General features: G+C 45.9%; 1 protein-coding gene across 14 annotated transcripts in view; it reads right to left on the minus strand.

Annotated features, from left to right (window-relative positions):
* The window catches only part of sptan1 (spectrin alpha, non-erythrocytic 1), a 118,224-nt gene that overhangs the window by 58,492 nt on the left and 36,444 nt on the right, over nucleotides 1–23,288 (minus strand). For 8 of the 14 annotated variants that reach the window (XM_085965284.1, XM_085965287.1, XM_085965283.1 and 5 more), the window contains 10 exons: nucleotides 17,013–17,194; nucleotides 14,656–14,899; nucleotides 13,423–13,545; nucleotides 11,866–12,083; nucleotides 10,509–10,601; nucleotides 10,089–10,223; nucleotides 8,738–8,886; nucleotides 5,948–6,007; nucleotides 3,704–3,902; nucleotides 1,847–1,945 (listed from right to left, as the gene is read on the minus strand). In XM_085965284.1, the coding sequence (XP_085821410.1) occupies nucleotides 1,847–1,945; nucleotides 3,704–3,902; nucleotides 5,948–6,007; nucleotides 8,738–8,886; nucleotides 10,089–10,223; nucleotides 10,509–10,601; nucleotides 11,866–12,083; nucleotides 13,423–13,545; nucleotides 14,656–14,899; nucleotides 17,013–17,194 (1,502 nt within the window). The remainder of the gene's footprint in view (nucleotides 1–1,846; nucleotides 1,946–3,703; nucleotides 3,903–5,947; nucleotides 6,008–8,737; nucleotides 8,887–10,088; nucleotides 10,224–10,508; nucleotides 10,602–11,865; nucleotides 12,084–13,422; nucleotides 13,546–14,655; nucleotides 14,900–17,012; nucleotides 17,195–23,288) is intronic. The other 6 variants (XM_085965289.1, XM_085965293.1, XM_085965285.1 and 3 more) reach the window with 1 other exon arrangement.

A 23,288-nucleotide genomic window follows, 5' to 3' on the forward strand; every position in this document is an offset into this window, starting at 1 on the left:
ATTTATGTAAATGACAAAGATGAAAAAAGGTTAAAATTCTCTAAGCTTGCAGATACCACCAAACAGGAGGGACTGCAAACAACAGAAAAAGCTGATCAAATACAGAAAGACCTGGATCGATTGGGAAGCTAGGAAGACGAGTGGCAGATGTAATTTAATGTGAGTAAATGCAAAGTGGCGAGATTGAGAAAGAATAATAAAACAGCAGCAATATAAACCACAGGCTAACACGGGACGGATCCGGGAGTGCTGGTCGATAGATTGCTGAAGCCATCAGTACAGTGTGTGGCAACTGCAAACATGATTTAAGGGCGGCACAACCAGAAGAATAAAGAAAGCACAAATCTCAGGAAGTGAGTTTTGAGTTTGTACATGGTGCTGGTCCGGCCACCTGGAGTACTTTCGGATGTTAATTTAAGTTCCTGATCAGGTAAAGATCCCATGGCACTTTTTTGAAAAAAAAACATGAGAGTTCTCTCCTTGTTTGTGGGACTTTGCAGTGTGCATATTGGCTGCCATATTTGCCTGCAAAACATTACAGCAGTGACTACACTTCAAAAAGTATTTCATTGGCTGTAAAGCACTTTGGGACGTCTGGTGGTTGTGAAAGGCGCTATATAAATGCAAATCTTTCTTTCTTTTCAAAACAGTAGCTACACTTTGGAACATACTGATGATTATCCAGTTTACAACCACTAGAATATTTAACATTTCAATAAGATCGCTTTGAGCCTTTTCTTCTCCAGTGTAAACATTGAGCTTCTGTGGTCTTTCTTCATAACCCAGGTCCCTAATCCCAGCTATGTTTAATTGCCCTTCACTGCACCATCTTCAAAAACTGGATATCTTTTTCATAAATGGTGACCAGAACTGTACACAGTAAAAAAAAAACTTGCATGTATATAGCGCCTTTCCATGGGACATCCCAAAGCATTTCACAGCCAATCAATCAATTACATTCAAAGTGTAGCCAAATGCAGCAGTCAGTTTACAAAAAGCAAGATCCCACAAACTGCAAACGAGATAAATGACCAGTTAATCCATTTTTAGTGGCGTTGGTTGAGGGATGAATGTTGGTTCGGAAACCAGAACTCCTCTGCTCTTCCTCAAAAAGTGCCACATATTTTTATTAACAGACAGGCAGGAAAGGCTTTAGTTTAACATCTCATCTGAAAGAGTATCAAGCATATCCAACAATGTAGCACTCCCTCAGTACTGAAGTGTCTGCCCAGATTATGAAAGGAAGAAAAAGACTTCCATTTATATAGCGCCTTTCACGACCACCAGACTTCCCAAAGCACTTTACATCCAACGAACTACTTTTGAAGTGCAGTAACTGTTGTAATGTAGGAAATGCGGTAGCCAATTTGCACACAGCAAGCTCCCACAAACAGCAATGTGACAATGATCAGATAATCTGATTTTACGTCCACTTGAGAGGGCAGACAGTGCCTTGGTTTAAAGTCTCATCCGAAAGACGGCAGCTCCACCTCAGTACTGCACTGGAGTGTCAGCCTAGATTTTTGTGCTCAAAATTAACTCACAACCTTGTGTCTCAGGAGGCAAGAGTGCTACCCACTGAGCCACAGCTGACACTTGTGCTCAAATCTTGGTGGAAGCTGGAACCCAGAACCTTCAGTTTGGGAAAGCGTGCAAGTCTAGCCGTCATTTTCCATTGAGAGGGTAAATCATGCAGCTGCCTTTATCACGCAGATTCCTTTCACTCTACTTATTCCTTTCTGCAATGTAGGGAGATAATTTTTTTTTGTAGTGCTAGTTTCACAGTGAACATTAAACTCAATTTTGGAATAGAGCGAACTGTAAAGTGGATGAAATGCTACGGTACCTGAGCTACTTGTACCTCTTCAGCCATCAGACCCTCCGACTCCAGATCATTTGCCACCTTGTTAATATCTCGCAAGCGAGATTCATTGGCCTTCAGGTCCTTAAAAAAAATTTAAAAAATTAAATTGCTTGAATTAACAATTTCTTTGACTTGAACAACCTTTTCACAACATCAACTTTACCACAAGGAGTGGCTGAGGCAAAAATAATTGCATCTTTAAGGGGAAATTGGATAAATATTTGAAGCAAAAGAAGAGAGAGAGTTATGGAGAGAAAGCAGGACATTGAGATTAGCTCTAGCAAAGAGCTGGCACATACTTGACGGCAACTGAAATATATGAATTACACAAATTAGATTTCTAAAAAGGAACTCTGCATTTTTTCCCACCCAGACGTGCAGCTGCCGAGAGCCATTTAACAGCATCATTGCCCTGAATAGTTATCAGGCCATCGCCTCCATTTGGTGTGCCATCCTGGTTTAGCATGCTCATGCGCACAGGGAAGGGAGATTGCGAAAGTCAAAATTTCTTCCTCCCAATAACTAGATATTTCAAACAATCCTACCAGCTGGAAATTACATAAGATGTCACATGATGGTAGATTACCGCTTCAGAGAGACCTGAATCTCAGTAATGGACTTTATATTTACCACTACATTACTAATCTTCCACTTAATCCATCTTCTTAGGCGTTCCCCAATAGGTCTAAGTCAATGGGTAGCCGAGTCCTACAGACAGGGAAGGTCCCAGGTTAATCTCGAATCTGCAGTGAGTTAGCAGATGGTGGTAGGGGTAGGGAGTCAATTAGGGCCCTTGCTCCCATTCACTATCCAGAAACCCTGCTGGAAGCATGAGAATCTTGACGTCAGGCAAGAACAGTATCGGGTTTGGCCGTGATACATGCACCACCAACCCTCACCCCCAGCCGTCTTGGCTCATAGATAAAGAATTGGCAGTTGGGCAAGTTCATGGAGGGCATCCATGCAACCATACCCCAGGATGAGGTAGCACATTCAGGAAGGGTGGGGGGGATTGGCACAAAGGAAAAAGGGGGGGGGAAACAAGAGTACTGCATATAGTTCTAGTCACCACATTACAGGAAAGATGTAGAGAGGGTACAGAGGAGACTTACGAGGATGATGTCCGAGCTGGAGAATTTTAGCGAGGAGGAAAGATTGGATAGGCTGGGGTTGTTTTCTTTGGAGCAGACAAAGCGGAGGGGGAGATTTAATCGAGGTGAATAAAATTATGAGGGGCTGAGATAGAGTGGATAGAAAGGACCGATTTCCCTTAGCAGAGAGATCAATAACCAGGGGGCACAGATTTAAAGTAATTGGTAGGAGTTGGAGAACTTCTTTCACCCAGAGGGTGGGGGGGGGTCTGGAACTCACTGCCTGAAAGGGTGGTAGAGGCAGAAACCCTCATCACATTTAAAAAGTACTTGGATGTGCGCTTGAAGTGCCGTAACCTACAGGGCTACGGACCAAGAGCTGGAGAGTGGGATTAGGCTGGATCGCTTTGTCTCAGCCAGCACAGACACGATGGGCCGAATGGGCTCCTTCTGTGCTGTACATTTCTATGATTCTATATGTACAACTTTTCAGTTATATTTACCTCCATTTAAAAAAATGAAAACCAAGATTTCTAAATTTAAAATCAGTTACAACTATTTTCCCGATCCAGATGACAATGGATTAGAACAAATGGCAAGGACTGGCACTGGCCTTTTAGCCATTACAGTCGATATATCAGGTAGCCGAATATGAAAGAGCCATGGCATTCACATCTAGGTTAGGATCTTAAGATTTCCCTTTTTCTTCTATTGTACAAGAATAGTTGAAGTTTAAAGTTTTACTTACTTTCTGGAAGTCATCAAACTTCTTCTGCAGTCCTTCCACCTGTTCCAGGTCAGTGCCCACCTCCTCATTGGTCAATGCCGCCTCCTTCTCGTTGATCCATTGCTGCAGCTCATTGGCTTCACGGAAAAGCATGAACTTCTTGCAGCTTTTTTCCAGCATATCCTTCCGCTTCGTGCCCAGTTCCAGAATCGACTGGTATCTGAAAGGAGACATAACCAGCAAAGTCACCCTGCGGCAGCTGCTAATCTCAACCAATTCAACAAACGCAAACTTTAATTGTCTGAACATAGAATTGCTGATGAAGATGGAAAACAAAATCGGAAAGAAAAACCCTTAACTACAAGATATCTGACAATGATGACCAAAAGACAAAAAAAAATTGCTGATGCTTGCTGCTCATAATGGATTGAATGTTACTCAGGCTGCATTTGAAGCAACACTGGGCTTATGCCACAAGGGGTGGTGTACATGCTTACAGAACCAACATCTGCCTTCCACAATCCCCGTCCTCAATATAAATTCCCATGGCCTCGCCTCACTCTACCTCTTCAGCTGTACCCTCCAGTGCTTCCTAAGCATTTCAAGTAATCACTACACGTATTGAAACGGCTGAAAGCTTTCTTTACTAATACCTGGATCACAAGTGAAGTTGGTTCAAAATAGAGATTTTTGGAATCACAAATTTTGAGTAGATGTTCCATGGATTTCAACACACATACAGCCTTAAATCCTATAAACTTAGGAATGGGGAATCATTTCAGCAATACATTCAGAAATTTTAGATCAACATGTTTAGGTTCTATATATGTATATAGCAATTTAAAAAAATTGTGCATTCATTACCCCTCTAACAAAATGAGTTGGAATACATTGCACACCACTTCTGGTCCATTATATTTCCACTTTTTTTTTGAAGAATTGCATTCTAGGTTTTATATTTGGTAACTAAATGACATTGAATTCAAAATGTTTTTTTTTAAATGAAATAATGTCAGGCTAACATGGTCACTGGATGTGGTCAATAACATTGAGTTTATCAGCTCGTAATCGTCAGGGTATTCAACGGTTTTCGGTTTTATTTTGCATAAACGTTAACAATGGTGTGATGGAATACTCTCCACTTGCCTGGATGAGTGCAGCTCCAACACCAAGAAGCTCGACACCATCCAGGACAAAGCAGCCCGCTTGATTGGCACCCCATCCACCACCTTAAACATTCACTCCCTCCACCACCGGCGTACCGTGGCTGCAGTGAGTACCATCGGCAAGATGCACTGCAGCAACTCGCCAAGGCTTCTTTGACAGCACCTCCCAAACCCGCGGCCTCTACCACAAGGGCAGGAGGCGCATGGGAACACCGCCACCTCCAAGTTCCCCTCCAAGTCACACACCATGCTGACTTGGAAATATATCGCCGTTCCTTCATCGTCGCTGGGTCAAAATCCTGGAACTCCCTCCCTAACAGCACCACAGGGACTGCAGCAGTTCAAGAAGGTGGCTCACCACCACCTTCTCGATGGCAATTAGGGATGGGCAATAAATGCCGGCCTTGTCAGTGACACCCACATCCCAGGAATGAATTTTTTTTTTTTTTTTTTTTTTTTTTTTAAATAAACGCAGTAATGGGTAGAATGTATCTACCTAGGAGAAAAGTTCAGGGTTGTTCTACCACCCCAATGCCCAACAGACACTGCATGCTCAATAAGATTGTTTGGGATATGGTCAGGTAGAGTTATCAATTCCTGCTAGTATGTTGAATGCTTGCTAACTCTGACTCACCCAGATATCTAACCATTTCACCAAGCTGATGCACTCAACACTTAAAACAGCCAGCATGCAAATCTGAACTGGAATTAATGTTTTAGGGCTCTGTTCTGCTCCCCCCACAAAAATCAGAAATATAAACCTTATTTGCATGCTGTTGGTGTGCTACCTGCAGCACTGGCAGAAGTCAGCAATTAAATAAATAATTAAAAATCCAAAAATAGTGCACCCAAAACAGTCAGTCAGTCTCACCAGCTTTCACACCCCTCCCATCAGCTAAAAAGGGGAAAACTCCATTCCCCTACACTGTATCTGCAGCGCCTAGTTGGCAATTCAATCCTGGCAAGCTAGCTCCTTCAAGCTAGTAAAATTGTATTTTAATTGATTCATCCAGTGTCCACAAGCATTAGCGAAAATGCAGTATGAAAATGAAAGGAAGCGTAGAGATCACATGAGCGAGGAAGAGCCGAGCCTACTCACAATTCCTCCACCTGCTTCATACGGAGCACAACGCTGCCAACCTCCTTAGCTAGCAGAGCCCTGGACAGACAGAGGGAGCAGAGCACAGCATGCACCATTAGTAGATTAAAGGCTTAAAGCAGCTGTTAAAGAAAGGAAAGTTAGTAGTACATGGCGAGAATCAGGAAGGAAAGAGCCAGGAGCAACAGGTAAGAGCAGGCAAGCAACGAGGGAAACTTGATTAGCAACGAGCAACAGAGCTGTCCAGCAAAACAAAGGAACACTCTATAAAAGAAACAGTACCAGGCCTATGCATTTTTCAGCAAGCATACACTATTTCTCTCCCACTCTGAACTACCAAACCATTGCCAGGTGGCTGGCAACAGTCAAAGTGCTTGCTTCTAACCAATTATTATGCTGAATGTTGTAGCATTCTGTTCAAGTTAGATATTTAGGCAGTCTGAACTGACTTGGAATGTACCGTGACGTACGGCCTGCGTTAAAGTGGACTGGATATTCTTAGAACCTGGGAAAACCAGACTGGAAGATTCTGCAGAAGAGAGTTAAAATGTACTGTAGGCAACAGACTTGCACCAAGAACCATAGAATTTTACAGCACAAGGAGGTGGTAAATCAGCCCATCGCACCTGTGCCAGCTTTCTGAATAGAGCGATATATCTGTCACGAACCCTTTAAAATTTCTCTTTTTCAAATGTTTATCCATTTCCCTTTTTACAGCTATGGTTATGGATTTTGCTTCAGTCACCGTTTCAGGTAGGGGCATCCCATGTCCAAACAACCCGCCACAGAAAACCCCGCCCTTCATTCTTTGTGATTATGTCCTCTTGTTCTCAACTCATTGGGAAAAACTATTTCCACTGGCCAATGTACCTCATCAAAATCCCTAACACTCATCAGAACTCCTCTTAACGTTCTCTGCTCTAATGAAAAGAATCCCAGTTTTTCTATTCTCTCCTCATAACTAAATCTCATGCCTGGTACCCTCTTAATAAATCTCTTACTCGCACCACGGTCTTGATATCCTTACTAAAGTAGGGTGTACAAAACTGGACATAATATTCTAACTGCAGCCTAACTGATGATTTGTACAGGGTTAGCATTCCCTCTTTGCTTCTGTATTCTATACCTTGACTTCTAAAGAATAAACCTTGAACGGTCAGTATGCAGACTGAGTCACTGTGTGCCACTGCTTATTCTTCATAATTAAAAGTTTTACTTATACCATAAAGCAGTGGACTCAGATTCTGGGAGAGACATCAAGAAATTGGTGACAGGACAGTAAAGACCTGAAGATAGGTTGTAGGCATGGGTTTTCAGCAGTGAGTTGCCAGGAGCCAGCTAAATCATTCAATATATTGTAATAAGAATTAAAGACACACTGGGTTGAACACCCTCGTGGCTCTTGGGGAAAATGAACTGCATGGTGTGGTAGTGAGCCACACAGATCAGGAAGGTTCGAGGTTTAGTCTTTGGTTTATGTGGAGTTTACCTAAAACCAGACAGCAAAGGTAATGCTACAATTTGCCTAGGTGTCCCTGGGCGAGGGAAGAGGAGAAACACACATAGAAACATGTACAGGAAACTTTGTGCTATCCGGAGGTGAGCTATCCGGCAATCTGGAGCCACCGGCAAAAATCAGCCGCCGTTTTTTATTCATTTTTTTTTTTTTTTTTTGCTTTGTTTGAACAGTCAGGCTGTGCAAGGTCTGTAGCTATAGCAACAGCTTCAGCTACAAAGCTTTAGGGCCACACCCGAGTGTTTAGAAGCTGTTGCTAAGCAACAGTGTTTGTTGTCAAATACAGAGATAAGAATCTCCGTATCTCTCAACATTAACTCTGGAGAGTACGGCAGTTTTGAGGCAACGGCAGCAGCTCGGTCCCGTGGGTGCCGGATAGCACAAAGTTTCCTGTACATAACATGCACCAATATCTCTGCAGACATCTACCCAGCAACCCTTCCAGAAATACACACGAGGGTATGATCAGGCTTTGGTGCAATGCCTACAATGGCTGAATGGACTGGCATACTCGGTTTGATTCACACGCCGAAATGGACACTTAGGCTACATAACAAAATGCCACGTGCAGCGATGAAACCATAACTCAGGATGGGTGACCAGCAATGTTCCCTCTAATTTATTTTTTCCCTGCACGGGCCCCTTAATTTTGCTGCGCGGTATCTCTTCCAGCGGCAGCGCTGGTGAGCGGCCTGCACAGAACCCTCGAGATTGGCGCACGGCTGCGCACCTTAGAGGGAACATTGGTCACCAGTTTTAAGTGAGCAGGGAAGGAAAGGAGAAAATGGAGGGGAATTAAAAAAAGTCAAATGCACAGGACACCAACATGGGATACTATAGTGATGAATCATACAGCACAGAAGGAGACCATTTGGCCCATCGTGCCTATGCTGGATCTTTGAAAGAGCTATCCAATTAGTCCCACTCCCCTGCTCTTTCCCCATGGCCCTGCAAATTCTTCCTTGCCGACTCAATAAGCCCTCCCACCTAAAAAACGTATTGCCAATCTCAATCAGTAGAGGATGGCACTAACTGAGGGCCAAGTGTCTTCCCACAAGAAAGGAAGACAAGATACATACCACTCAAATAATCCTAGCAGCCAGCAATAGCACAGGTCTGGGAGGTCACCCAACACACAATGGAAGTACAGAATCCAACTGAACTAAAAAGTGGAAATGGGGAGGAAATATGTTTCCTATACAGTACTTGGTATTGAAATGCTCCCACTGCAAAAATATACACCTGGTCTAAAAAGGGCAGGTTTAGTTACTTACTGGTTGTCTATCTGTTCCTGGCGCATTGCAATGCTGCTCGAATCCTCCAGCAGATTCTCACGTGATGCAGACTGTGCTGGATCCAATTTCTTAACATAGGCAGCAGGAACAAAGCCTTGACGATCATTCACTTCCACTTTCCACCAATCCTTTAGAATAAAACCAAGGACAAACATCAACAGCTGCACAAAAGAGAAGTACACAAGCCCTGAATGAGCTGGTTCTAAAGTCAAGCATGACTTTTCTAAGCTCGAAACCTATAAAATTCTGTCAGGCCTGGACAGACTAGATGCAGGAAGGATGTTTGATGGCCGGGGAGTCCAGAACCAGGGGTCATAGTCTAAGGATAAGGGGTAAGCCATTTAGGACTGAAATGAGGAGGAATTTCTTCACCCAGAGAGTGGTGAACCTGTGGAATTCTCTGCCACAGAGGGCGGTGGAGGCCAGTTCATTAAATATATTCAAGAAAGAGTTGGATATATTTCTTAAGGCTAAAGGGATCAAGGGATATGGGGAGAAGGCAGGGACAGGGTACTGAACTTGGATGATCAGCCATGATCTCATTGAATGGCGGAGCAGGCTCGAAGGGCCAAATGGCCTACTCCTGCTCCTATCTTCTATGTTTCTACTTGTACTCTTCACAATGTCTGCCTTAATGTGACTGGGCCCACCTTATGTTATCCATGGCAAGGCCTTATGCATGCTCAGATATGGCTGGATAAAGCAACTCCATGTTCATTCATTCCATAACTCAGTAAAGAATCAAACAGTGAAGAAGGGTCAAGCCCGAAACGTCAACTCAAATTTCTCTCCACGGATGTTGCCTGACTTGCTGAGTTTTTCCAGCATTTTCTGTTGTTATTTCGGATTTCCAACATCTGCAGTATTTTGCTATCATCACTACTCCAGGTGCATTTTTAATTCTGCAACTGCGACAAATATGACCAAAGTACACTGTCATTTCCCTAGAGCTTTAAAAGGTGTCAGAGGTAGTCCCCAAAGACAAAATAGTTAACCTTCAGCTTGGACTAAAAAGCAGAAGCAGTGTTGCTATTGTCAACTTCTAGTGTTGAAATACAATGACACCCAGAACACAGTAGGTGTGCTACATAGCGTCCCTCTTCCCTTATGTCAATTCAACACTCCAGAATGTATTGCAGCTAAAGGATAAAGATAAAAGTTCTCAGGATGAGCCCAGCCATTGGCATATTCACAATAAATATTAAAACACAACAATGTGGGAACTTTTTACCCACATTGATTCTTTAAATGAATGGAACAAACTAACCTCCCCCACCCCTTCCCATCAGCTAATTTTCCACCTTCTCAGTCAGTCCTGGCAATGTCTTACCTTGTTAGTGCTGTTTAGCAGGGTAAGAATATCACCCTTTTTCATGGTCACTTCACGAGGGCTCTTCTCCTGGTAATCATACAGTGCCAAGACCAGTTCTTTCCCAGTTTCATCATCCGTGGGAGCCACTTGTTGCTGAAGAAGAGATAGAAGTGAGGAGAAATATGCTAAATCAACCATGAGGCAGATTTTCTGTGTACCATACACACAGATTATTTAGTACAGAATGTATTCTACCAGTGGGCTGAACTATAAACTTGTGATTTGCTTTCTGGTGCCCTGTACACTTCACATTTGGCAATAGTTACATAGAAAAGGCAAAGTCTGTAAGAATGCTTTAACAAATGTAAGTTTTCAATTTTGGATTTAAAATATGGCAGAATCCATGCAACATGGCAAAAACGGTTTAGAATTCCTTACACGACAGCCTTGAGCCTGCTCCTTCAGTGCCTGAATGCTGCTTCCATATGCAATTAGATCAGACATCAGGGCTTCGTGCTTCTTCAGCAGGGCCTGGTTAAAAACAAAAATAAACTCTGTAATTTTTACAGTAACTACACTGTACCATCGACTAAAATTCAATGCATGAATTACTGCAGAAATAGGTTAATGATGCAGGAAGAGATTCCTCTGATGGCTCAGCCATTTTATCCAGCAATTAGCTGAGCAGTACAGACCAAGATGATTTCAGGCCTAATTCTCAATCGCGTTAAGTTAGTGCCTCTTTTCTGGGGATGATGCTAGGGGCCCTGTAACTGGTCAGTTGGGTTATGCAGTGAAGAAAATGGCCAGGTTTCTCACTCCCAATCACTGACCAGGATCCTTGCTGCAGGCACACGTGTAGCATTTAGTGAAGACAGGTTCAGATTTATCTGTGATGTTGCCCGAGGCTGAATTGCCTACATTAAGCGTCACACATGAATAACTTCACCTGGGTGAAGTATCCAGTTTATCGACACATGGAACCGTACTACAGCAAAAAGTCAATGGGGGTCATTTTGACTTTGGGTGCTAGTGTTAAACAGGCGGTATCAATCAGCTGCCCGTTATACAGCTCTCCCCAAAGTCAAAATTGCGGTTCAAGAAGGCAGCTCACCACCACCTTCTCAAGGGCAACTAGGGATGGGCAAGGATTGCTGGACTTGCCAGCGACGCCCACATCCCATGAATGAATTTAAAAATATATATCTTTAGAAAAGGAAAAAAACGGAGGACAGTAAATTGACAGGAAAAAAGTAGTTGTTTGGTTATATTTACAAAAAAGTGGCAAATGGAATTCATTCAGCACCCCCTGCACAATGAATAAATGCAGAGTTAATACTTAGCTGAACACTTTTGTGCTGGGGTTTCAAATGGTAGTTGGAGAAAATATTTCAGTTCTCTGCTGCATGAATTAATTAATTAAAAAAAATTCTACGCTGCCTAAATAATAGTCACAAATGTAAACTCACCTCCAAACAATGAAGCGATGACAAGTTTTTAAAGAAGCAAATACACCAGAAATGCGGATCTCCCGTAACATTGTTCCCAGTGTCGTCAGAGAACAGGGGCCTAGAAACTGGATCATTGGCCTCTTTTGTTCATTACCGGCGAGCTGTGGGCACCAGTCGCAGCCCCAGGGGGAAGCAAGAGCAGCAGGCTGGGATAATGTACAATACATATAACTTTGATATGCGGAACCAAGTTAGGGCAAGAGCCCTTTGCTGTATCTCACTCCAGCTAATGGACATATGCAGTTCCTTAGAGGTAACCTTAAAAAAACCACAAAGAGCCTCACCTCAGCAGAGTCTTCATCCTTTCCATAGTCAATGCTGCCAACAACAGGCTCCTTCTCCCTCATCCAGGACTCTGCCTCATTTGCATCAGCAAAGTACTGCTGGGCCTGCAGTGAATCTTCTAAATCCTGGCGTCTCTGTGCAGCCTTCACTTTCAAGGAATCCCATTTCTGATTCAGGTCACTCAGCTTGCCTTTCACTTCTTCAGTGGCAAAGTGACCTGGGAAAGAATAAAGCAAAAAGGTTGTAAGGAAATTTCGACAAGTAAAACAAATTACTCATATCTTTCCCTTCATTGGTGTTCCAATTTATGCCACAAGTTTATTTGTGACGTCCCTGCCTCATCGGCCCCAGAAACATTTCCCTCTAACCATCAACTGCCACAGTTAGAAGTTCACATCTGACCACATGAAGGGGAAAAAATTTAAAGCACAAGACTCAGATCAGGGTTGGTGCATTGTTCAAGCACTCTCCCCTCTAAAAGTTACACCATTATGATTTTTAATTTCTCAATAAATTGTATCCAAAGTAACACAACCCAGTTATCCAGAGGGGGAAAAAAAAAAAAATCAGTAAAATAGTTTCAGGTGGCACAACTGCAACTAAGGACTAGCATCATAACTTTGCAACCAACCCGCTTCTCTTTCCCTAGCTTTGTTACACGCTCTGTATAATCACAAAATGCACACACTTAGCACTATTGGCGCAGTGAGTAAATGCACGAGATAGTGCGGCACTGAGCTGTAACAGAGCAGGATGGTCCCAGTCCCTGCAGAGTTGACCAATCTCAGATGGAGCAACAATGAGGCTGCACAACTGGCCTCAGCTTTCACAGGCTGGGAAGGTGAAATGATGATTATCGATGTCCACAGACGAGAACAGCTGGAGCAAATAGTCATTCTTGACAATAAGTTTGAATAAAACGATCGGATTGATTAGTTCTGAATTTCCACCCCCCCCCCCCACCCCAAAGACAGGGCCTATTAAAAAACTCAACCTCTCACTCCCCTCTAGCCAAGGATTCTGCTACTATTAAGTCTGCAAAAAACATCTCCCTGACTTCTGTTTCTTTCACTCTTCTCCTTCACGGTTTTGCTGTTTCTTGTTCTCTCCCCTACACTTCCATTCCTGGCACATTTCTTTCCTTCACTTTTCTCATCGGTAGTTTTTCTTTCGCTTTACTTCCTGCAGGATGGAAAATACGAGTGAGCAGGAACTTTTATTTCTTTTAAATAAGCACATAAGGGGAGCAGGAAGTTGACAAGCTGCCTCTTGCTAAATGTTGGCCAGGACTGTCCCAGGCGTTGGATGCACCAATGAGATGGGAAAAAAATAGAATCAGCCGAGTTGTTCTTGCTCCTGACTGTTTTACTCCTATGGTCGAGACATAAACTGAATCCCTTCATGGTATGACAACTTTATAAAACAAATGATTCAAGTTAATTGTTGGTTCCTATAGAATTATGAAGTGAAAGTCAGCACAGCCTTGGATTTGCTGAAATTTGTTGATAACAATGGGACTCTAAAGCAATTATTTTTATCTATTAATAGACACCTACCGTCTTCGACCATTGCTTGTCCTTTCTGGGCCACCGCTTTGATACGTGGCTCGTGGCCAGAAATCTCTGCCTGGAGTGCCTGGTGTTTTTTAAGCAAGTTCTGTACGCCAATCAAATCCTTTCCTGGAATACAAGGTTAAAAACTGAGCATCCACCATGGTCCCTAAAAAGGTTCTATTTGTAAAAACAGCACACCAGTATGGATTACAATGCGCAGCATATTTCTTATTTTTGTATAATCCAAGGCATGGATTCCTTGATGGGGCGCGTTCTATCAGCACTAGACACCTTCTGGTACATCACACAAGTGGTCACTGCTCATGCGAGAGCTCTGGCAGTGTTTCGGAGGACTATCCAGACACAAGGGGACATCAAGGCCGAGTTGATCGTGTCCTAACCAATAGAGTCATAGTAGGAGGAGTAGGCCATTCGGCCCCTCGAGCCTGCTCCACCATTTAATGTCCCTGCCTTCTCCCCATATCCCTTAATCCCTCTAGCCTTAATATATATGACTACTTCCAGTGCAAGGGGGGGGGCGGTCGCTGCATGCCTATTGAGATATAAAAATACAGCCAATGTTCCCTTCCCTAACTCAGGGACGCCGAAGCCAGGATTAGGCAAGGCACCGCAGTGTGTTTGGCACGCATGCAAGGAATCAATATACTGTAAGGGGTGCCGCACAGATTCAGCAGAATGTTACCAGGGCTCCAAGGATCAAATTATGAGGAGAGATTACAAAAACTAGTCTTGTATTCCCTGGAATGTAAAAGGTTATCTGGTGATTTGATTGAGGTTTTTAGGATTTTGAAAGGCATCGATAGGGTAGGACAAAAGGGGCATAACTTTAAATATCAGAGCCAGGCCATTCAGGAGAGAAGTTAGGAAACACTTCTTCACACGAAGGGTGCTGGAAGCGTGGAACTCCCTCCCACAAAAAGCAGTAGACACTAGTTCAATTCATCATTTTAAATCTCAGATCAACATATTTTTGCCAGCCAATGGTACTAAGGGATCTGGAGCCAATGTGGGTGGGTGGAGTTAGGATACAGAGCAGCCATGATCTCACTGAATGGCGGAACAGGCTCGAGGGGCTGAATGGCCACCGCCTGTTCCTATGTTTTGAAGAGGAGGAAGAGAAAGGACAAAATGGGGAGGGGGGCGGAATAAATACATCAATAAATGAAAATCTATTAAAGAAAGACGATCCTCCACAACACTTGAAATTGCCCGGACCTCTGTTGGTGGAAGCTGCAATCGGCTCCTTTTCCCGAATCCACGTTTCTTCATCCTCAATATCACGGAAGAGCTGTTGAAGTCTGAGAGAGTCAGTAAGTTTCTGTTTACGAGCCACCATTGGGTCTTTCAGTGCCTCATAACGGCCAACCAGAGTTTCCTGCTTCTTCTTGATGTTGTCAGCGTCAAAGTGCCCAGCTTCCTGGAATTGCCGGGCTTGGATATTAATTCCATCAATACGGTCCTTTGAACAAAAAAAATAAAAAACAGAAATGGTTTTTATTCTTGCAGTTAAGCACCAGGTACAATCTGAAGTATTTGGAGCATCTCTTTTCAAAAAGGCCAAACAAGCAGAAGTCACTAAACAGGGGTACAGGGTAAACAAGGTGGCTTCTCAGTTAGTTTCTAATGTCACTCCATGTTCAACCAACTAAAAAGACCTGCCATAGCCCAGGTCTGGCGTCATTGGTTTTAGTTTGGCTTGTGAGTTAAGACTACTTTCCTGCAGAATAGTCCCACCGAATAGGCTGAATAACATACTAAGCTATCACAGCATTTGGTCTGTCCCATAAACAGCACAAAGCGGTATATATGCATAGAATGATATAGCACAGGAGAGTATTCGCCATACGGCCCACCATAGCAATTTGGCGCTAGCTCTTCAACTTGAGCAATCCAATCTAATCCCACTTCCCTTCCCTTTTCGGTTTCAAATACTTAACCGATTCTCTTACTGACTATATAACCACTTGTGGAAAAGTATTCCATGTTGTAATAACCCTACGTGTGGAAAAAAATATTCAACTTCTCCTTTTTGTCCTTCTAATGATAACCAGGAGTGTCTGCCCCCTCGTTGCCGATTTGCCACTAGTACAATCTTTCGCTATTTATTCTGACATTACAGTATCTGCTTCTAAAGAAAAATGTACTTTTTGAAAAGCAGCTGGATCCAAGATTAAATCTGCTAGCCTTTAGTGGCCGTGCCTTCATCAGTTGAGCTCATTATTTCCACAGAACATTCTATATTACAGCACAGATGCTATTCAAACTCAAAAAACTGAAAAACATCGTGGGTGCGGTGATACTGAATGGAAGAGACAATGCCCCAAAGAGAAAAAGCTGAGTCAGTCACTCTCCAGCCTCACAGCTGGCGTTGGCACCAATTCCGACAGAGCTGGAAGTTCCTTACCAAATCCTGTATAGGAATGATACAAGGGAGTGGCTCTAGAAGTCCAGCTGAAGGGACCCCAGGAACTCGAGGTTAACAATAACCATCACACAGACCTTGGGAACAATTGCTGGAATCATTTGCAGCAGTTAAATAACAGGAGATAAACCGCACAATTGGAAGTCCATTCGAATTCATTTAATTATCATCTTTCATTTCGCAAAAAATTTACCTCTTATAAAAGGACTAACAAACCATGGCTTTTAAGTCAACAATAAAACCTTCAACATCTATACTACAATGTCGAATGCAGATTACCTGCATAATAGCTTCATACATTATAAACAGGCCAAAAGTTCTCAGACAGCTCGGTGAGGTTATCGAGTGAGTAGGTGAATCATACAGAGAAGGTCCTAGGTTTGATGTCTGATCTGTCCTGCGTTAACTGATCTCAGCCAGGGCAGCAGGCTGTGCAGCTAGTTTAAGGGGGCCACAAGGCTAAAAGAAAAATATGGGGCACACGGGTCCCCACTCCTGACTGGTATTTAGCAGGGTACGGTGGTATCGTGGTTATATTACTGGACTAGTAATCCAGAGGCCTGGAGTAATGATCCCGAGACAGGAGTTCAAATCCCACTGGAATAAAAAGCTAGGGGTGACCATGAAACTAGCGGATTGTCGGAAAACCCCATCTGGTTCACTAATGTACGTTAGGGAAGGAAATCTGCCGTCCTTACCCAGTCTGGCCTGTATGTGACTCCAGACCCACAGAAATGTGGTTGACTCTTAACTGCCCTCTCAGTTGTACCAAAGGGCAATTAGGGATGGGCAATAAATGCTGGCTTTGCAGCGACGCCCACATCCAGTGAATGAATTACAAGAAAAAAATCCCTGTGTGCATGTTTGGAAATCAAAAAAGAGGAAAGCTTCAAACTTGGCTACCACTTGGGTGAAGCAAGAGAAGGTGCGCAAATCTGGATGGGATTAGGATTCGCTGCTGATGTTCCCTGCAATTGAATAGCCTGCCAACAAGGGTCACACATAAACAACGGCCATCTGGATGAGGAACCAGAGGGCACCCAGTGCCCATTAACTGTACCCCTGCAAGAAATCAACACATTCTAGAGCAAGAGGAGGTGGAGTTGGAGAGATACTGAATTGCATAATTAGCACTTATACATTTCCATACCTGGTGTGCTGCAATGTCAGCTTCCAGCAGTGCATGTTTCTTCTGCAGGTTCTGTACACTGGTCAGATCCTTTCCATAATCGTCTGAAGCAAGGTGACCTTCAACCTCGTACAACCAGAGTTCAATGTCTTCCACATTACGGTTAAATTGTTGCTGTTGGTTGGCTTCACGTAGTTTAATTCCTGTACACAAACAAAAGGGTCACATTATAGAATCATAGAATGGTTACAGCATGGAAGGCGGCCATTCAGCCCATGCCGGCTCTCTGCAAGAGCACTTCAGCTTGTTCATCTCCCCCACCTTTTCCCCGTAGTCCTGCAAATTTCTTTCTTCAGATACTTATCCAACTCCCTTTTGAAAGCCACAATTAAATCAGCCTCCACCACCCTTTCAGGCAGTGCATTCCAGATCTTTGAAGGTGGCAGGACAGGTTAACAAAGCAGTTAATAAAGCATATGGGGTCCTGCGGAGGCATGGAGTACAAAAGCCAGGAAGTTATGCTAAACCTGTATAAAACATTAGTTCGGTCCCAGCTGGAGTATTGGGTCCAATTCAGGGCACCCCACTTTAGGAAAGACGTGAAGGCTTTGAGAGGGTACAATAGAGATTTACTAGAATGGTTCCAGGGATGAGGGATTGCAGTTAAATGGATAGACTGGAGAAGCTGGGGTTGGTCTCCTTAGAGCAGAGAAGGCCAAGAGGAGATTTGATTGAGGTGTTTAAAATCATGAAAGGTTTAGATAGAGTAACTAAATAAAAACTGTTTCCAATGGCTGAAGGGTCGAAAACCAGAGGGCACAGATTTCAGGGGACTGGCAAAAGAACCAGAGGTGACAGGAGGGAAAACTTTTTTTACGCAACGAGTGGTTAGGATTTGGAAAGCACTGCCCAAAAGGGTGGTGGAAACAGATTCAATAGTAGCCTATGATGCGCTATCAATTCTAATAAAAGGCTGAGCAGAGTTCAGAACGACAGGCTTTTATTAACTACTGATTCAAACAGGTCAGGACTATGCCTCTAGTGGACGACCGAATGCCAGAGAGCTGCCGTGCGGCCGTCCTTATACCAGGTAGCCAAGGGCGGAGTCAGCTGAGGCATAGTCAGGTATAACAGTGAAACAAGAGTGAACGACAACAACAACAATAGTGAACACAGTGAACGAAAGTGGTTTACCACATTCACCCCTCGTTTAAAATTAAGTCCGGTGGGGTGAAGTGTATCAAAAGTTCGAGTATGCGAGTCTGTCTGGCGGCCTCGTTTGCAGTCGAGATCTTCGTGGCGACGGTTGCGATGGTACAGCTTCCAACAACGCGTCTTGAACGGGGTCGAGCACCGGCGTATCGTCCCCTTTGGTGTTGGGTGGGCGAGTGGACTCCGGCTGGTCCTGGGGTCGCGGCATGCCGTCTACTGGGGTGGAATGGACAGGGGTGAGAATTGGGTCTACTGAATTTTGGGCCGTGTCGAAGGGGGTCGTGGTGGAGGGCAATGGTGACGGGTCAGTGGACCCAGAGGGTGCCAGATCTCTAATGGAGACTGTATCCTCCCGCCCGTCCGAGTATGCCACGTAGGCGTACTGGGGGTTGGCATGGAGGAGGTGAACCTTCTCTACCAGGGGAGCCGTTTTGTGGGACCTTACATGCTTCCTCAGCAGGACGGGCCCAGGGGACGTCAGCCAGTGTGGTAGTGAGGTACCGGATGTGGACCTCCGGGGAAAAACGAACATTCGCTCATGGGGGCTGGCGTTGGTGGCAGTACACAGCAGTGACCGGATGGAGTGGAGCGCATCAGGTAGGACATCCTGCCAACGGGAGGTCGGAAGGCCCCTAGATTTTAAGGCTAGGAGGGCCGCCTTCCAGACCGTCGCGTTCTCTCTTTCAACCTGTCCGTTCCCCCGGGGGTTGTAGCTGGTGGTCCGGCTTGAGGCAATACCTCGCATGAGCAGGTACTGACGGAGTTCGTCGCTCATGAAGGACGAGCCCCGGTCGCTATGAATATAGCTGGGAAAACCGAACAGAGCAAAGAGGTTGTGCAGGCATTTAATGACCGTAGCGGTGGTCATGTCCGGGCAGGGGATGGCGAAAGGGAAACGGGAGTACTCATCAACTATGTTGAGGAAGTACACATTACGGTCAGAGGAGGGGAGGGGCCCTTTAAAGTCGACACTCAGGCGCTCAAAAGGGCGGGTGGCCTTGATCAGGTTTGCTCTGTCAGGCATATAGAAGCGCGGCTTGCACTCTGCACAGACTGGGCAGCTCCTGGTCATGGTCCTGACCTCCTCGATGGAGTAAGGCAGGTTGCGGCCCTTAATGAAATGGAAGAACCTGGTGGCCCCCGGGTGGCAGAGGTCGTTGTGGAGGCCCCGTAGTCTATCGATCTGCGCGGTGGCGCATGTGCCTCGCGATAGAGCATCTGAGGGTTCGTTGAGTTTCCCGGGCCGGTACAAGAGGTCGTAATTGTAGGTGGAAAGTTCAATTCTCCACCTCAAAATCTTGTCATTTTTGATTTTGCCCCTCTGCTTGTTGTTGAACATGAAAGCGACTGAACGTTGGTCAGTAAGCAGGGTAAATCGTTTTCCAGCCAGGTAGTGCCGCCAGTGGTGCACCGCCTCCACAATGGCCTGGGCCTCTTTTTCCACAGAGGAGTGTCTGAGTTCGGAGCCCTGGAGGCTTCGTGAAAAAAAGGCCACGGGTCTTCCCGCCTGGTTAAGGGTAGCGGCCAGGGCAAAGTCGGATGCATCGCTCTCCACCTGGAAGGGGATGGACTCGTCTACCGAGTGCATGGTGGCCTTGGCAATGTCATCTTTTATACGGTGAAAGGCTGAGCGGGCCTCCGCCGTCAGGGGGAAGGAAGTGGACTTGATAAGTGGACGGGCTTTGTCCGCATAATGAGGGACCCACTGGGCGTAATAGGAAAGAAGCCCAGGCACCTTTTGAGGGCCTTGAGACAGTGGGGCAGGGGAAGTTCCATCAAGGGGCGCATCCGGTCAGGGTCAGGACCGATGACTCAGTGTTCCACCACGCAACCAAGGATAGCGAGGCGGGCTGTGTGGAATATGCACTTTTCCTTGTTGTACGTGAGGTTTAAGAGTTGGGCCGTGCGAAGGAACTTATCAAGGTTGGCGTCATGGTCCTGCAGGTCATGGCCGCAGATGGTCACGTTGTCCAGGTAGGGAAACGTGGCCTGTAACGCATTCTCGTCGACCATCCGGTCCATCTCCCTCTGGAAGACGGAGACACCGTTGGTGACGCCGAAAGGAACCCTGAGGAAGTGAAAAAGACGGCCGTTTGCCTCGAAAGCTGTGTACTGGCAGTCCTCAGGGCGGATAGGGATTTGGTGGTATGCTGCCTTGAGGTCAATGGTCGAGAAAACGCGATATTGCGCTATCTTATTAACCATGTCGGCTATGCGGGGGAGAGGGTATGCGTCCAACTGGGTGTACTTGTTCATAGTCTGGCTGTAGTCGATGACCAGGCGCGGCTTGTTGCCGGTCTTCACGACTACCACCTGAGCTCGCCAGGGGCTGGTACTATCCTCAATAATCCCCTCTTTCAGGAGCCGCGTCACCTCAGATCTTATGAAGGATCTGTCCCCGGTGCTGTATCGCCTGCTCTTTGTGGCGATAGGCTTGCAGTCGCGGGTGAGGTTAGCGAATGGGGGGGGGGGTGATTTTGAGAGTGGAGAGACTACAGGTGGGGCGCGGCGGGCAATTTAAAAACTGCTGGTTGCAGACAGTGAGCGGGGGAAGAGGTCCACCGTATGTCAAGGTGACGCTCTTAAAGTGACAATGAAAGTCCAACCCCAGCAGAACGGCAGCGCAGAGATGTGGCAGGACGAATAGCTTTACATTTTTATAAACGGAGCCCTTCACCGAGAGGGTCACTACGCAGTAGCCGCCGACGTCTGCCGAGTGAGATTTTGAGGCCATGGAGATCCGATGGCGCGTTGGCCGGACCGAGAGGGAATAATGCCGTACCGTATCAGGGTGTACGAAGCTCTCCGTGCTCCCGGAATCAAAAAGGCAAGTTGTGGCGCGGCCATTTACCTGGATGTCCATCGTGGACCTGGCTAGCTGATGGGGTCTGGATTGATCCAGCGTAATGGAGGCCGCTGTGGAGTCGGGAGCGTCGCTGTAGAACCCCGGTGAGGCGGTGGGTGAGTCGGGGGCCCGTTGGCAAAATGGCGGACAAAATGGCGGCGGCGGCGAAGGACAAAATGGCGGCGCCCATGACGATCCCGATCCCCACGAGGCTGGAGGAAGGCAAGATGGCCGCTCCCACGAATCGCACGCGGCGCTGCTGGAGGTAGGGGTCTTCTGGCTTCTGCAGACGCCAATGTAGTGTCCCTTCTTACCGCAGGCAGAGCAGACCGCGTTTTTCGCCGGGCAGCGCGCCCTGGGGTGTTTGGTTTGGCCACAGAAATAACATTTCTGGCTCGGGCGGGACATCGCTGCAGCAGTTGGGGCCGGGGCCCGGGGCGGCGCCGCGTCCCAAGATGGCGGCGGCTGCGACATCCACGAGGCGGCCGCGCAGTCCGGGGAGTAGGCCTCCATGTTCCGATGGGCTACGTCCAACGAAAGGGTGAGTGAAATCGCCTTCTTCAGGTCGAGCTCGCTACTTTCCAGCAGTCGCTGCCGTGTGTGAGTGGACCTGAGGCCCGCAACGAGGGCGTCCCGGATGAGCTCCTCCGTATGTTCCGTGGCTGATACTTGCTTGCATTCGCAGGCTCGGCCGAGTTCCTTCAGCGCCCGTATGTATGCTTCTGTGGGTTCCCCGGGCTGTTGTTTGCGAGACCCCAGGAGATGTCTTGCGTAAACATAGTTGACCGGGCGTGCATATTGCTCCTTCAAAATGTCGATAGCCCCCTGGTAGCTCGTAGCGTCCCGGATAAGGGCAAAAGCTCGGTGGTTTACTTTAGAATTCAGCACCCTGAGCTTGGCGGCGTCGGTCTCGCCGGATGCAGCCAGAAAGGACTCAAAACAGTTCAGCCAGTGCGAGAACTTAGCAGTCGAGTCCGGTTCTTGCGGGTCGAGTTCCAGGCACTTGATCTTAAGTATCTGCAGCATCGTTATTTTTTAAATTTTTTTTTTTGTCAGTAGTTAATAAAATTGATGCGCTATCAATTCTAATAAAAGGCTGAGCAGAGTTCAGAACGACAGGCTTTTATTAACTACTGAATTGCACTTCAAACAGATCAGGACTATGCCTCTAGTGGACGACCGAATGCCAGAGAGCTGCCGTGCGGCCGTCCTTATACCAGGTAGCCAAGGGCGGAGTCAGTGGAGGCATAGTCAGGTATAACAGTGAAACAAGAGTGAACAACGACAACAACAACAATAGTGAACACAGTGAACGAAAGTGGTTTACCACAGCCTACAAAAGGGAACTGGATAAATACTTGAAGGAGAAAAAACTGCAGGGATATGGGGAAAGAGCAGGGGAGTGGGACTGACTGGATTGTTCTTCGAAAGAGCCGGCGCAGACTCAATGGGTCGAATGGCCTCCTTCTGTGCTGCACTATTCTATGATTCTAAGTCTGTGTATGTTACTACTGACATATATGATACAATCGGTAACCAAACAACTTGGGTTTCTGGCTAACTGGATCAAGACGCAATGCCCAAGGTGTTGACTTGGTGGGTACTGGTAATCTTCAGGTCGATAGTTCAGTCTCCAGGAACACAAGTTTGGTTCACTAGTTATAAGTTTCCTGCTCCACAGTACAAAACTGCATAGACAGATCAAAAAATTGTAACTGCCAGTTCAAACTTAGTACGGACAATTTAGTCCACAGAGCAAGATTTTTGTATTAGATTATTTCCTCGTTTACAAGAAGCCTTCTTCAGGCTCTCCAATGGCTTAATTGATAAAGGGAACATGTAGCGGAGGAATACAGATCAGAAAATTTGGGGTTTGATTCCTGTGTTGTTGAATTAGCTGCTCTCTGCTCAAGTGGCAATAGTGCTAATGTAATTGCCCTCGGCAACCCTTTAAAAGGAGGGGGGGGCGAGCAGAAAACAGACAGGGTTCTGACTCCTGATCACTATCCAGTGACCCCCCTACTGGAAAGTCTGCATGTGTGGACATCACTTGACAGGACTGGGCTCAACAGCAATGTCCTCATGATAGAACATCCTGCCATTACTCATTCTCTAGGCCCACACAAAGAGTGGCCACTTGCAGGAAGTATGGAAGGGCGGCCGACACCCTGGAACTCTACCCCAGCGGGAGTAGGCGCCTTCAAAGAAAGAGAAACAGAGAGAAATGACTTTGTTACCAG

This window comes from Somniosus microcephalus, chromosome 23, assembly GCF_052327205.1.
Source record: "Somniosus microcephalus isolate GS21.2 chromosome 23, FLI_Smic_1.0, whole genome shotgun sequence".
Lineage (NCBI taxonomy): Eukaryota > Metazoa > Chordata > Chondrichthyes > Squaliformes > Somniosidae > Somniosus > Somniosus microcephalus.